Source organism: Triturus cristatus, chromosome 5_2 (assembly GCF_964204655.1).
Source record: "Triturus cristatus chromosome 5_2, aTriCri1.1, whole genome shotgun sequence".
Taxonomy (NCBI): Eukaryota; Metazoa; Chordata; class Amphibia; order Caudata; family Salamandridae; genus Triturus; species Triturus cristatus.
The window spans coordinates 1,093,538,834-1,093,553,219 of record NC_140588.1 but is presented as its reverse complement, the minus strand read 5'-3'; the positions used below and the strand labels follow the sequence as shown (position 1 = coordinate 1,093,553,219).

Sequence of the window (14,386 nt, the reverse complement as noted above, 5' to 3'; positions counted from 1 at the left end):
AATATCTGACGTCATCAGCAGAGGATTGCGGTCGCGCGAGTTAGTTGCCTGCACTAACTATAACATGTGTGAAACCTATGGTTTTTTAAGTGAATATATATATATATATATATATATATATATATATATATATATATATATATATATACACATATATACACACATATATATATATATATATATATATATATTCACTTAAAAAACCATAGGTTTCACACATGTTATAGTTAGCTGTACATTTCACTCGTAAAAAACAAATGAAATTCCACGTTATAGTTAGATCAGGTAACTATAACTTGCGCGACCGCAATCCACAATGTGTAATTTCAGATGTCATTATTGATGTCATGAGTGATGTCACTGACCATGTCATGAGTGATGTAATATGTGATGTCATCAGCAGTTTATTGTGGGCGCGCAAGTTATAGTTACCTGATCTAACTATAACGTGGAATTTCATTGGTTTTTTACGAGTGAAATGTACAGCTAACTATAACATGTGTGAAACCTATGGTTTTTTAAGTGAATATATATATATATATATATATATATATATATATATATATATATATATATATATATATATATATATATATATATATTCACTGAAAAAACCATAGGTTTCACACATGTTATAGTTAGCGGAAATTTTACTGATAAAAAACCAGTGAAATTCCCCCGTTATAGTTAGTGCAGACAACTATAACTCACGCGACCGCAATCCTCTGCTGATGCTAATACTGTATTTAGACACTTATTTGCCCATGTCTTCTTCCATACATTTTTAGCTATACATATATTACAAATATTTTTTTTTCATAAAGACACATATGTCATCAGCAGAAGATTGCGGTCGCGTGAGTTATAGTTGCCTGCACTAACTATAACGGGGGAATTTCACTGGTTTTTTATCAGTAAAATTTCCGCTAACTATAACATGTGTGAAACCTATGGTTTTTTCAGTGAATTTGCAAGGTTTTTTAAATGCTAATTCCTAACTATAACGTGTGTGAAACCTATGGTTTTTTCAGTGAATTTGTACGATTTTTTAAATGCTAAGTTACTTTACGCCATTTGAGGCGTGCGCGCCCACCTAACGCAGTTCGTTCCGTGCACGGTTTTTATCAACTTTAATAAGCCCTGTACATTTGGTGGCCTTCGGCCACCAAAAGCACAGGGGGTGGGGTCAATGTGCATAGTGTTTTTTTTATTTCGATTTTATAATTTCATGTTGCCAAAATTTAGTTTTTTTTACCTATTAATAAGCCCTGTAAATTTGGTGGCCTACGGCCACCAAAAGCACAGGGGGTGGGGTAAGTGTGGATAGTGTTTTTTTCCCTTATAATAAGCCCTGTACATTTGGTGGCCTACGGCCACCAAAAGCACAGGGGGTGGGGTAAGTGTGGATAGTGTTTTTTTCCCTTATAATAAGCCCTGAACATTTGGTGGCCTTCGGCCACCAAAAGCACAGGGGGTGGGGTAAGTGTGGATAGTGTTTTTTTCCCTTATGATAAGCCCTGAACATTTGGTGGCCTTCGGCCACCAAAAGCACAGGGGGTGGGGTAAGTGTGGATAGTGTTTTTTTTATTTTATTTTTTTTACCGTACGCTTACGGTAAGCGTATGGTAAGCGTACCCCGTGAAATTGCCGAAAAAAAAATAAAACCGTTTTTGCTCTTGGGGGATGTTTGTGGACTCCCTCAACATGACTATGTGGGAGGGAGTTGTCAAAACAGCCCCGTAACATGTTTTTGGCCATCATGTTTGATAAACAACACTCAGTGCGAGAGACAAAATGGCGGCCGCCGCTTCCTGGTTTCGGCCGATTCGAATGTTTACTAAGATCTAAGAGCCAATCAGAATCGCGCTCGCGCACGCCACCGTACGCTTACCGTAAGCGTACGGTGAGCGTACCGTAAGCGGGCTCAGATATATATATTGATTTAAAGGCTATTTTCTCATAATCTACTGAACAGATTTACACCAAACCTACAAAAGGCACTTCCTTGACCTAGGGACTACCTCTCTGCCAAATTTTGAGTAATTATGTTCAGCCGTTCGGGCTGTAGCTCGTTCTAAAGGTCCTATGGAAAAATGCATGGGAAAAACGCGTTTTGGGACCCCCCTTTTATCTCAGCCCCCGCTTGACGGATCCCCCCGAGACTTTCAGGGTAGGAGCGGAGCGTAGCGCCCCACCTATTTTGAGAAATTCGCGAGGATTCGTCGACCGGCGCCAAAGTTATTCAAAATAGAATGTTGAGGTTTTCCTATGGAAACGTGGTCCTAACTATAACTACCTACTGGCGACCGCCAGTAGGTAATATATATATATATATATATATATACACATATATACATACACACACATACATAAAAAAAACAGGTTTCCAGGATGTTTGTTACAAATTATCATTTTAAAAACCTTTGAAATTCACTGCACATTTCACTCGTACAAAACCATAGAATTTTGGACGTTATAGTTCGTAGAGCTAACTATAGCTCGCGCCCCCACAATGCACTGCTGATGACATCACATATAACATCACTCATGACATGGTCAGTGACATCACTGATATCACTGATGACATCTCAAATGACATCACTGATGACATCATCCACGTGATAATTTGATGCACCTCTTCACACCCTAATAGAACCTTTGATACACCCACTCTAAAATACTGACTACCATTTTCTAAACCATAGACAAATCAATAGCAGTTACTATATACCCACTGACTTTCTAGTTATACACACACATTCATTCACCCATACAGTAACTCATACATGCAGTCACTCATCAATATAGCACTATATGTACTCATACACCTATACAAACACTCATACACCGTCACTCATCCACAGAGTTATTGACACGCGTAGCTAGTCATGTAAAGAATCTATAACACTGCCGTTTACTCACCTATGCAGTTATACATTCAGTATCTAACCTATTCAAACAAATAGTAACATATACTGGCTCTCTTATACAATCACTGACACAAGCACACACTCATTTATACAGCCACTCTCACAATTACTCACTGTCGCATAGAGTCATTTATATACTCCAACACTCACATATATTGACTTTCACATAGGTAGTTACTCACACATATACCAGTGAGATTGAATATGCTACTTACCAGTATGCATCTGTTCTTGGCATGTATGGCTGCTGACATTCATATCTGTGCATAGATCGCCGCCTAGTGTTGGGTCCGGATGTTTGCACGTTGTTGTCCTGGAAGAGTCTTCGAAGTATCCTTGGATAGGTGACTCCTCCCCTGGACTACAGTGCGCATGGGCATCCTCTCCATCCTCAGATTGTTTTTCGCCATTGTGGCAGTGATGGAGTAGGTACAGAAAGTGATGACCATGCTATACAGTAATTCTGAGAGCTGCAGCTGCTACAGGCGCCGGGGAGGAGGGAGGGCGATATGAATGTCAGCAGCCCTACATGCCAAGAACAGATGCATACTGGTAAGTAGCATATTCAGTTCGAGGCATGTGGGCTGCTGAATTCATATCTGTGCATAGAATACATAGCAGTGCCCTCTATTAGCGGCGGCTACCAGTGCCAGCTGCAGCGGTCTGAAAAAGTGTTTTGAGAACAGCCTGTCCTACAGCTGCCTGCTGTTTTGACTGCACATCTACACAATAGTGTTTTGTAAATGTGTGTGTAGTGGACCATGTGGCTGCTCTGCATATATCATGCAGGGGAATATTTCCTAGAAAAGCCATGGAAGCCCCCAACTTACGTGTTGAGTGGGCTCGTGGTGGAATAGTTAATGTGCGTTTTGCCTTTTGATAACAGATTTGAATACATTTAACTATCCATCTGGCTATCCCTGCTTTGGAGATGGCGTTACCTTTGTGGTGCGGGGCAAAGGCAACGAACAGTTGTTTTGTCTTCCTGAAGGGTTTAGTCCTGTCGATGTAGTACATGAGGGCCCTCCGTACATCTAGTGTATGTAGTGCCCTTTCTGCGACAGTTTGTGGGTTTTGGAAGAAAACGGGCAGTTCAATAGTCTGATTCATGTGGAACTGCGATATTACTTTGGGCATGAATTTGGGGTTGGTACGTAGTACGACCCTGTTGGCGTGAACCTGTATAAATGGCTCTTGAACGGTTAGTGCCCGGAGTTCACTAACTCTTCTTAAGGAAGTGATCGCTACCAGGAAGGCTACTTTCCAGGTAAGGAATTGAATCTCGCATGAGTGTAGAGGTTCAAAGGGTGGACCCATCAGGCGTGTGAGGACCAAGTTGAGGTTCCACATTGGAGCCGGTGGGTGGCTTGGTGGAATGACTCGTTTGAGTCCCCCCAAGAATGCTTTGATGGCAGGCACTCTGAATAGTGAGAGGTGCTGCCTGGTTTGCAGATGGGCTGATATTGCGGTCAAATGGACACGTATAGAGGTGTACGCCAGATTGCATCGGTATAGGTGTAAGAGGTAACAGATGATGTTTGGGATGGATGCGTCCAGCGGGTTGATGTCATTATTACCGCAATAAATGACGAACCTTTTCCATTTGGCTGCATAGCAAGCTCTTGTAGTGGGTCTCTTGGCCTCCTTGATGATGTCCATACAGTCAGGTGGCAGGTTGAGATAGCCAAACTCTAGGACTTCAGGAGCCAGATCGCCAGGTTCAGCTGTTGCGGATCTGGGTGCTGAATCTCTCCATGGTTCTGCGTCAAATGCGCGGGTTTGATCCGCAGCCTTTGATGCGGCACCACGGAAAGTTCGAGGAAGGTGGTGTACCACGGCTGGCGTGCCCACGTGGGAGCAACTAGGACGAGTGTCATGGAGTGTTGTCTGAGTTTGCCAGCCACCAGCGGTATCAACGGCGCTGGGGGAAAAGCGTACGCAAATCTGCCGGACCAGTTCATCCATATCGCATTGCCCTGCGACTGCGGATGTGGGAACCTGGCGGCGAAGCTTTGGCATTTTGCATTTTCGCTTGTCGCGAATAGGTCGATCTCCGGATGACCCCACTGCTGGAAGTACGGTTGGAGTACTGATGGGTGTAACTCCCACTCGTGCATCTGGTGGCTGTGTCTGCTGAGCAGATCCGCCATCTGGTTGTCCTTGCCAGGGAGGTGTTCCGCCATGAGGAACATGTTCCTCTGAATGGCCCACTTCCACATGCTCTGAGCCAGATGAGACAACTGTGGAGAGTGTGTTCCTCCCTGCTTCTGTATGTAGTACATTGCGGTCATGTTGTCCGTCCGGATCAACACGACCTTGTTGCACAGATGTACTTTGAATGCCTTCATGGCCAGGAAGATTGCCATCAGTTCCAGAAGGTTGATGTGCATCTTCTTTTGTTGTGTCGTCCATAGTCCCTGCACTGTGTAGTGGAGTACATGAGCTCCCCATCCCTGGAGAGACGCGTCCGCGGTCAGTACTATCTGTGGGACAGGCTCTTGGAACGGTCGGCCCTTGCAAAGGTTTTGTGGATTCCACCAATGCAGAGAGTTGTATGCCCGACCGCTCACCAACACTAGGTCTTTTAACTTTCCTTGAGCCTGATTCCACTGACGTGCTAGGCACTCCTGAAGCGGGCGCATATGTAATCTCGCGTGCGGGACTATGAAGATGCAGGAGGCCATCATGCCTATTAACTGCATAAACACTCGCGCTGGAAGTGAGTGATTGGGTTTGAACTTGGAGATCAGCAGTTGTATGCTGTTGATCCTCACTAAATTTGGCTGAGCTGTGGCCGCCAGAGTGTCTATAGTCGCACCTAGGTACTGTTGTACGTGTGCGGGCTGGAGATGGGACTTTGGGTAATTTAGTGAGAATCCCAGACTGTGAAGAAGGTGAATGGTGCGGGACATGTGGCTGGCACATTGCTGGGCTGACTTCGCTTGAACGAGCCAGTCGTCCAGGTAGGGGTAGACGTGTATATGCTGCCTCCGTAGATGTGCTGCCACCGTAGCTAGGCACTTCGTGAAAACCCTGGGCGCTGTTGTCACGCCGAAGGGAAGGACTTTGAATTGATAGTGCTGCCCCTGAACAGTGAACCTGAGGTATTTTTTGTGTGAGGGGTGAATGGGTATGTGGAAATACGCATCCTTGAGGTCCAGCGTGGCTAGGAAGTCTCCCTGCTTGAGAAGCGGAAGGACTTGCTGTAGAGTGAGCATGTGAAAGTGCTCTGAAAGAATGTACTGGTTCAGGGGTCTCAGGTCTAATATAGGTCTGAGTGACCCGTCCTTTTTTGGAATTAAGAAGTAGAGGGAGTACACCCCCGTACCCTGCTCGTGGACGGGTACGACCTCTATAGCGCCTTTTAGAAGCATACTTTGCACCTCTTGCTGTAAGAGCGTTAAGTGCTCTGAGGACATAGGACGGTTTCTTGGTGGTATTGTGGGTGGAGTGGAGGTTAACTCCAGACAGTAACCGTATTTGACAATATCTTTGACCCACCTGTCCGTGGTGATGGAGTTCCACGTGGACAGGAACCTTTGTAGCCTTCCCCCGACAGGTGTTATGTGGTCGGGAGGAAGGGAGAGGGCGTCACTGCTTGTTCTTGGGGGGGGGACCTGGTGTTGCCGTAGCCGCGTCCTCTGCCCTTTGTACTGGAGCCACGATATCCACCTCGGGTGTTTTTATCGTAGGTGGTCTGTGTAATGCCTTTGTTATACGTTTGTTGTGACCCCTGTCCTCTACCTGCTCCCTTGTTTCCAGGGCGACGAAAGGAGCCGCTCCGAAAGGACTGAGTTTGGAGAGCGCCCATGGACTTTGCAGTGTCCGTGTCCTTTTTTATCTTCTCAAGGATGGTGTCAACCTCTGGCCCGAATAAATAGTCGGGGTTGACAGGCTGGTTGAGTATATTATTTTGTACCTCAGGCTTGAATCCTGAGATTCGTAACCAGGCATGGCGTCGCAGCATGACGCTTGTGTTTATGGCCCTGGCAGCCGTGTCTGCAGCATCTAGTGCACACTTGATGGAAGCATTTGTGAGTAGCTGTCCCTCTCTGATAAGAATTTCTGCACCTTCTTTGAATTGGTCAGGGAGATGTTGGAGTAGTTGCTCCATTGTGTCATAGTGCGCTCTATCATAGCGAGCGAGGAGCGCTTGAGTGTTGGCTATGCGCCATATGTTGGCAGCTTGGGCGGCAACTCGCTTGCCAGAGGTCTCTAGCACCTTGGACTCTTTGTCCGGGGGAGGAGCGTCACCTGTCGTTTGCGAGTATGCCCTTTTGCGAGCATTCGCTACGACAATGGAGTCTAGTGGTAATTGGCCTCTGATGTAAGTAGGATCCCCAGGTGCTGATCTGTATTTCTTATCAATCCTGGGGTTTATCACTCGTGCCCTGGTGGGTTCCTTGAAAATGTCCTTGGCTGGTTTGAGGACTCCCTTCAACATAGGCAGAGTCTTTACATGCCTTTCTGAGGATGCAAAAGTGTCCATAAGAAAGTCATCTTCGATGGTATCAGAGTGAAGCTGCACCCCATGGTTATTTGCAGCACGTTCAATAAGAGCGTTGAACGCTGCAGTATCCTCTGTGGGAGATGTTTTTGCCCCATAGAGTTGTGGGTCCTGTGCATCGAGAGGTGCACCTGGGTCTACAGGGTCGCCCCAAGTGTGATCAGGGTCCTGCTGGTCATCAGGGTCTGTGTCTCCATGGTAGGGGACTTGGTCATCCATGTAGTCCTCCAACGCATCCGTGTCGGAGCGTGTGGGGGAGAATAGTTGTGGATCCTGGTAGGATGAGTGGAAGGGTTCATAAAGGAGAGGTTCTGATTCTACAGGCAGCTTCCTTTTCAGTGGGATCCTGAAAGGGTCCAACGGTGGCTCCGAAGTTATCCTTCGCTCGTGGAGAATCATCCTGCCAGTGTTGGCGTCGATGACCCGTGATGGAGACGTCTCAGCAGGTGTAATTGTAGTCTGGGTGACCCGTGTCCTAAGTTGGAACATCTTCGGGATTGTGGACGGAGGCAAGCCAAAGGTGATGTTGGCTGGCACCGAAGAGGCTGCTGGAGCTTCGATCGGTCCGGAACCCGACGGGTCCTGGAGGGCAGTCTTGGGTTTGCTGCTTTGTGCCTTAACAGGTCGTACTTGGAGCGCCTTTGAGGCTTTGGCACCGACCAGGTTCGTAGAGGCGGCCGTGGACTTTTTCGGCGCCGGTGGGTCATCGAGTCGAGGTGCGGAGATGACCGTCGACGTCTTCGATGCTTGAGGCTTTGGTGTTGTCGAGGGAGCGGGACGCAGCAGGCGGTACGGCCCTCGGTGTCAGTGGCGTCGGTGCCGGGAGCCGAGCAGGTTTGTCGGCGCCGAAGGCCTTTTTCCGTATGTCGACTCCGACGTCGCCCGCTTGAAGTTCGGCACCGAAGTCTCTCTTGGTGCGGTCGGTGCCGACGCGTTTCGCTGGCGTCGAAGGCATGGAAGGCCTCGATCCGACCAGCGCCACTTTCGGTTTCGGTTTCGTTGGAACCGGGGCAGCTTTCGGTTTCGGTTTTAGGGAAGGGAAACCAGCTGGTTTAAGCAGTAATGGCTGCCGCTGAATGTCCGAGGCCGGGCCCGAGGGCGGGGCCGAAGAACTGCGGGATGGGTCTCGGGTAAGGCCCGAAGGCGATCCCTCGACCGGAGCCATAGTCTGTGGCACTGGGCTTTCTTCGGTCTGAACAGGTAGGCCTTGTTCATCATTGGAGCTACTCTCTTCGGCCCCTAAGGCCTCCTCGTCGTCTCCTACCTCGGTGTCGTCTTCACCTCTGTGGAAGAGCGATTAACGGGACTGGAGGGTAAGACTTCCAATTCTTCGACGTCTTCGGTCTCGTTGAAGATGTCTGCTGGGGCCGGTGCCGCGTGCTGCGCTTCGAGTCTCGCCGCTCGTCGATTCCGTAGAGTCTTCTTGGAACGGAACCGAGCACAGGCCATGCATGTCGATTCGTCGTGGTCCGGCGAAAGGCATTTGTTGCACACCGGATGGACGTCGATGTGGGGGTACTTCGCATTGCATACCGGACACCTCTTGAATGGCGTCCTCGATTCCATCGTCGAAGTCGATGGACAGGTAAATGCGAAAAAAGTTGGTGCTGAAAGTTAGTAAACTAACAGGGTAGTATCGAAAACCGATCGATAAACAGTACCGACGCGAACTAAAGGCCTTTTGGCCTCGACAAAGTATTTTCCTAACTTGAGCTAAGATAGCACATCCGAACCCAATGGCGGAAAAAAACAATCTGAGGATGGAGAGGATGCCCATGCGCACTGTAGTCCAGGGGAGGAGTCACCTATCCAAGGATACTTCGAAGACTCTTCCAGGACAACAACGTGCAAACATCCGGACCCAACACTAGGCGGCGATCTATGCACAGATATGAATTCAGCAGCCCACATGCCTCGAACATACATTCACTCTCCAACACAGTGATACACACACTCTCCGAAACAGCTATTTCCACAAGCACTATTTAACCCATACACCTAGTAAATTAGCCACTCACACATGTTGGCAGAAAGTTACACACTGCCCACCCACCTACACACACACAAACACTGAGCCACCCATACTAATACTTATGTTACCAATAAGTAAGCCATATAGACAGTCATGTACCTAATCATCAACCCATGCAGCAGCTTATACAACTGAGAGACTGATACAGACATTCAAACAGTTTAGCCACTAACCCATGCATTCAGTAAGAGACATTTAATCACTAACTTATTCAGTCAGTCACACACCTATTAAATCCTCAACCCAGACACTTATACACCAACTCATTCTTCAATACACCTTGGTATTAACATATATAAAATATATTTAAAGTTTACAAAAACACACATTCACTGGATGATGTCATCAGTGATGTCATCAATGATGTTACTGGCCATGTCATCAGTGATGTAATATGTGACGTCATCAGCAGTGCATTGCGGGGGCGCGAGTTATAGTTAGCTCTACTAACTATAACGTCCAAAATTCTATGGTTTTGTACGAGTGAAATGTGCAACTAACTATAACATCCCTGAAACCTATGTTTTTTTCAGTGAATATATATATATATATACACACACACACACACACACACACACACACACACTTTCACTGGAGAAAAAAAAGTTACTGTGACGTTAGTTAGGTGAATATCTACTCGACAACATTCACCTTTTGAACTAAAAAACAATTAAATTCGCCAGATAGTTAGCGGAGCTTACTTTAACTTGTGCCCCCAGTCAAACACTGCTTATGACCTCAAATATTACATCACATTCTCAAGCTCCTCCCGCATGCCAAGGCCCTCCACAACATCAAACCTGCATACCTCAACCACCACCTCTCCTACACTCTCACCAGACAACTCCACCCATCAAGCCTAGGCAAATATCCCACGGATCCTCAAGATCTTCAGCCGGTGGAAGAGCCTTCTCCTACCTCGCTGATGAGACCTGGAACTCTCAAACGCAATCGCCCTCACTGCCTCAATTCAGGGAGGACCTCAAGACCTGGCTCTTCGGCTGAACTGGCCATCCAGCTCTCAACTGAAATGCAGAATCCCCCAGCACCTTGAGACCCTAACGGGTGGTCATCCGCACTCCATGAGAACTCAACTTGATTGAATGACTCATCACATGCTCTGACCAAACTATAAAATCACTTTAACTGTTTTTGTAAGTGAATTTGTAGGTTTAAAAAGAGATCTTTTTATCACAATTACCTATAACATTACTTTAACCTTTGTTTTTTTTCTGTGAATTTCTAGTTTTTTTTTGTTTGTTTTTTAAATGTAACGTATACTCCCCTACCTCACACGGCCTTTTGCCATGCGCAGTAGGGGTTTGGCCGCAGGCGAGGCCCTGTGGCCAACACCCCACAGGCAGCCCAACCCCAAGCTGCACACTCCCTTTGGCCATGCAAAGCAGGGGGTTGGCAACAGGGCTTATCCTGCTGCCAGGGACTGTGGTCAAACCCCCTGCACAGTACCAGCACATAACCTTTTACATGCACAGTTGGCCTTCGGGCCCAAGAGACCCCCATCTAAAAGGGCGATAGATAGATTCACTGAAAAAAACATGGGTTTCAGGCACGTTATAGTTAGAGATTAGCATTTAAAAAAACCTTTGAAATTCACTGAAAAAACCATAGGATTTAGGGAAAGTTCTAGATAGGTGGACATTGCACTCGTACAAAACCAAAGAAAATCCCCCGTTATAGTAAGTTCAGCTAACTAAATCGCGCCCCCGCAATGCATCAGTGATGTCATTTGAGATGTCATCAGTGATGTCATCAGTAATGTCACTGACCATGTCATGAGTGGTGTAATATGCAACGTCATCAGCAGTGCACTGCGGGGGCGCGAGTTATAGTTAGCTGAACTAACTATAACAGAGAAAATTTCTATGGTTCTGTACGAGTGAAATGCCCATCTTACTATAACTTTCCCTAAAACCTATGGTTTTTTTCAGTGAATTTCTAAGGTTTTTTTAAATGCTAATTTCTAACTATGCCTACAGAGATGGGACATGTGAAGAAAGAAGAAAAAACACACAGAAAGAAGCAAAAGAAATGCAGAAAGAGGCAACAGAAGTCCACAAAGATGAAGAAAATTGCAGGAAGAAGCAAGATGTGCAGAAAGAACCAACAGCGGAAAAGAAAGAGGACTTGTTGCAAAATCATCCTGTGCCCACAACTTTTCTGACGGGTAGTGGTGGTAACTGACTGACTAACCAAGCCTAGAGCCAGTGCTATGCTAAAAGACACTTAGAATACAGTGAAAACACCTACATACACTAGGGAACACTATGCGTTGCGGTACCCCTTTGATTAGCATGACCTCCTCTGTAAAGCCCTAGTACATAATAGGACAGGGGGATTAAAACTACCTCTTAAAACCCGTAACGGGCACGTTTGCACAGTGAAGGGAGGGAGCGCAGGCCTGAGGCGACATGTGCAAATTCGCCCGTTGGTGTGTTTTAAGTTGTGGAATTAATTCCCCTTCCATCCTGATGGCCCCTGGGGGCCAACTAGCCCACCAGGTTCCTCCAGTAAGCGCCACAAAGCTGGGTTGCAGAGAGGTGTAAAAAGGGGCATGGCCTGGACCACCTCTCTGCAACGCAGCGCAGTGGCGCTAACTGGAAGAACCTGGTGGGCTAGTTGGCCCCCAGGGGCCCTCAGGATGGAAGGGGAATTAATTCCACAACTTAAAACACACCAACGGGCGAATTTGCACACGTCACCTCAGGCCCACCCCCTCCCTTCACTGTGCAAACGTGCCCCGTGGCGGGTTTTAAGAGGTAGTTTTATTTAATTGGAAGAACCTCTACCACAACACTGGCATCCACACCTTATAGCTACATGCTGCTCAAAAAAGTGGCTGATCCATCAATGAAGTGTTTTACATCAAGATAATTCTGCACAACATTTGTGGTACCTCCAACAATGTATGAATAACAGGAAGAGGAAAGCAGGCACATGTCCAGAAGACCATCCCACAATACTTTCAATCTGCAGAGGACTCTCTGTCGAACATTAAACTTACCCCCACCACCTGTTTTCAGATCAACATTCTTGCTGGCTGTAGAAGTTGGTGTCTGTGGCCGAGTTCGGTTCTTTATCCGTACCATTAAAGACTCAAACTCATCCTCGGAGCTGTCAGACTCATGAACAGTGAGAGACCGTGGCTCCCAACTCGCTGCTCTGTGTATGGCATGATTTGTTGCAGTCAACCTGTCCTTTGGGTCCAGCACTTTGTTTGGGAGCAGCCTGGCAGGAATGGGGCCTGCGGGGAAATCAGAACTGATTGGCCGATCGTCCTTTAGACTTTTCGTTTTAGCATTTCTTGCTTTGGCATTTCTCCGGTCCCGCAAAGTGCTTTTCACCACAATGGAACTGTCATCCGAACTATCATTCACAAACACTGGCGACGCCCACTCCTCTGGGGATGGAGGCCTTTTTACCACAGGTGGGACCAGTCCATGGATCTGGCCATTCTTCCCTCCTAAAAAGATAAAAGCAAAACATAAAAATGACAACAGTGCAGGCAGCGCTGATAGAGCTCTGACCAACAAGATGGATGAAAGAGCCTGGATGAACAAGTGAATAAACAAGTCACCTGCAGGACCAACCTGTAGGAAGCTGGACCTATATATACAAACTATACCAAAGTGAGGTATAGTGTGCACAGAGTTCAAAGGCTAAAGTAGATAATACTTACTCTCTTTTGTGGTAATGTGGTTGAGCAGTTTGGCTTATCAGAGGGCTTTAAGTATTTTTTGTACACACTCAGGCAAGAAATGGTTACATACACTCAAAGACTAAATCCAAGACCAATTGTTTTGTATAAAAAGTTATAACTTTGTTTTATTTTAGGACCAAGAGGAACACAGTTGCAGGTAACAGTTTCAAGAATAGCAATAATACTTTGAGATGCAATAGCAATTGTTCTGCAAGGCAGTAAAATGCTTTGCGCTACTCGAAATACTTTAGTATTGTCAATTAATAACAGTAGAACTTAGCAATTGAATGAAATGGAAATTTAAATTTAAAAAGGCAGAAATAAAATGCAATCCTATGGAAGGAAAACTGTTTTATGCATTTATAGGTAAGTACTTGACTTACACATTCAGTCTTCAGGGGTTTGGACTAACACTGGGCAAGGGTCAGACCAAGGTAGGTACTGCACCACCAGCGGCACTGGGGCAGCTGAGTGCAGAGGTCACTGGGCCCAATGTTAGTTAATGGAGACTGGGGCATCCACAAGAGGTGCGGTTTGCAAGTAAGTACCCGCGGTTTCAGGGCAGAGGCCCGGCGGTCGAAGCAAGCACGGAGGGGGCCACAAGGCAGCCTCAATCTTACACCACCAGTGGCACTGGGGCAGCCACGTGCAGGGTGCAAATCAACATCAAGCGTCCAATGCATTTCAATGAGTAATCTCAGTCGCACAAAGAGGCTACAGATTCAGACCAAGATACTGGCTGAAGGTGACCACCAGCATGTAAGTTGAGATGTCGAAGAAGGGCTGGGTACCTATGGATTTGCTCTCCAAAGTCTAGAGGCTGAAGCCGGGGTGCCCTTTGGTGTCTGATTTATTTTATCGGAGTCTAGGAGAACTCAGCCACCGATTGAGTAGAGGTCAGGATCACTGGGGAGACTTCACTGGACAGGTAAGCTACTCGAACTTGGGCTGTGGGCGTCTGGTGCAGAGTGGCAGGTATTGTGGTTCCAGTTGGATATGGAGTCATTGTAGTTGGATTCTTCTGGACATGGCCGCTGTCCTCGGGAGAGCTGAGTGCACAGTCTTCCACGGGCTGTGGAAGTCGCTGGCCACCGGACAGACGTCTTCTTCACAGGGTCTTTGGGCAGGAGACAGGCCGGTAGGGCATGGGCCATATCAGTGGTCTTCAAGCTTGGCTGCACAGCATCTTTATCATCCTT

At 46.8% G+C, this 14,386-nt stretch overlaps 1 protein-coding gene across 1 annotated transcript in view; it reads right to left on the bottom strand.

Annotated features, from left to right (window-relative positions):
• LOC146829744 (germ cell nuclear acidic protein-like) overlaps positions 1-14,386 on the bottom strand; it is a 144,784-nt gene that overhangs the window by 58,956 nt on the left and 71,442 nt on the right. The window contains exon 7 of the mRNA XM_085608468.1: positions 12,492-12,950. Coding sequence (XP_085464594.1) covers positions 12,492-12,950 — 459 coding nt within the window. The remainder of the gene's footprint in view (positions 1-12,491; positions 12,951-14,386) is intronic.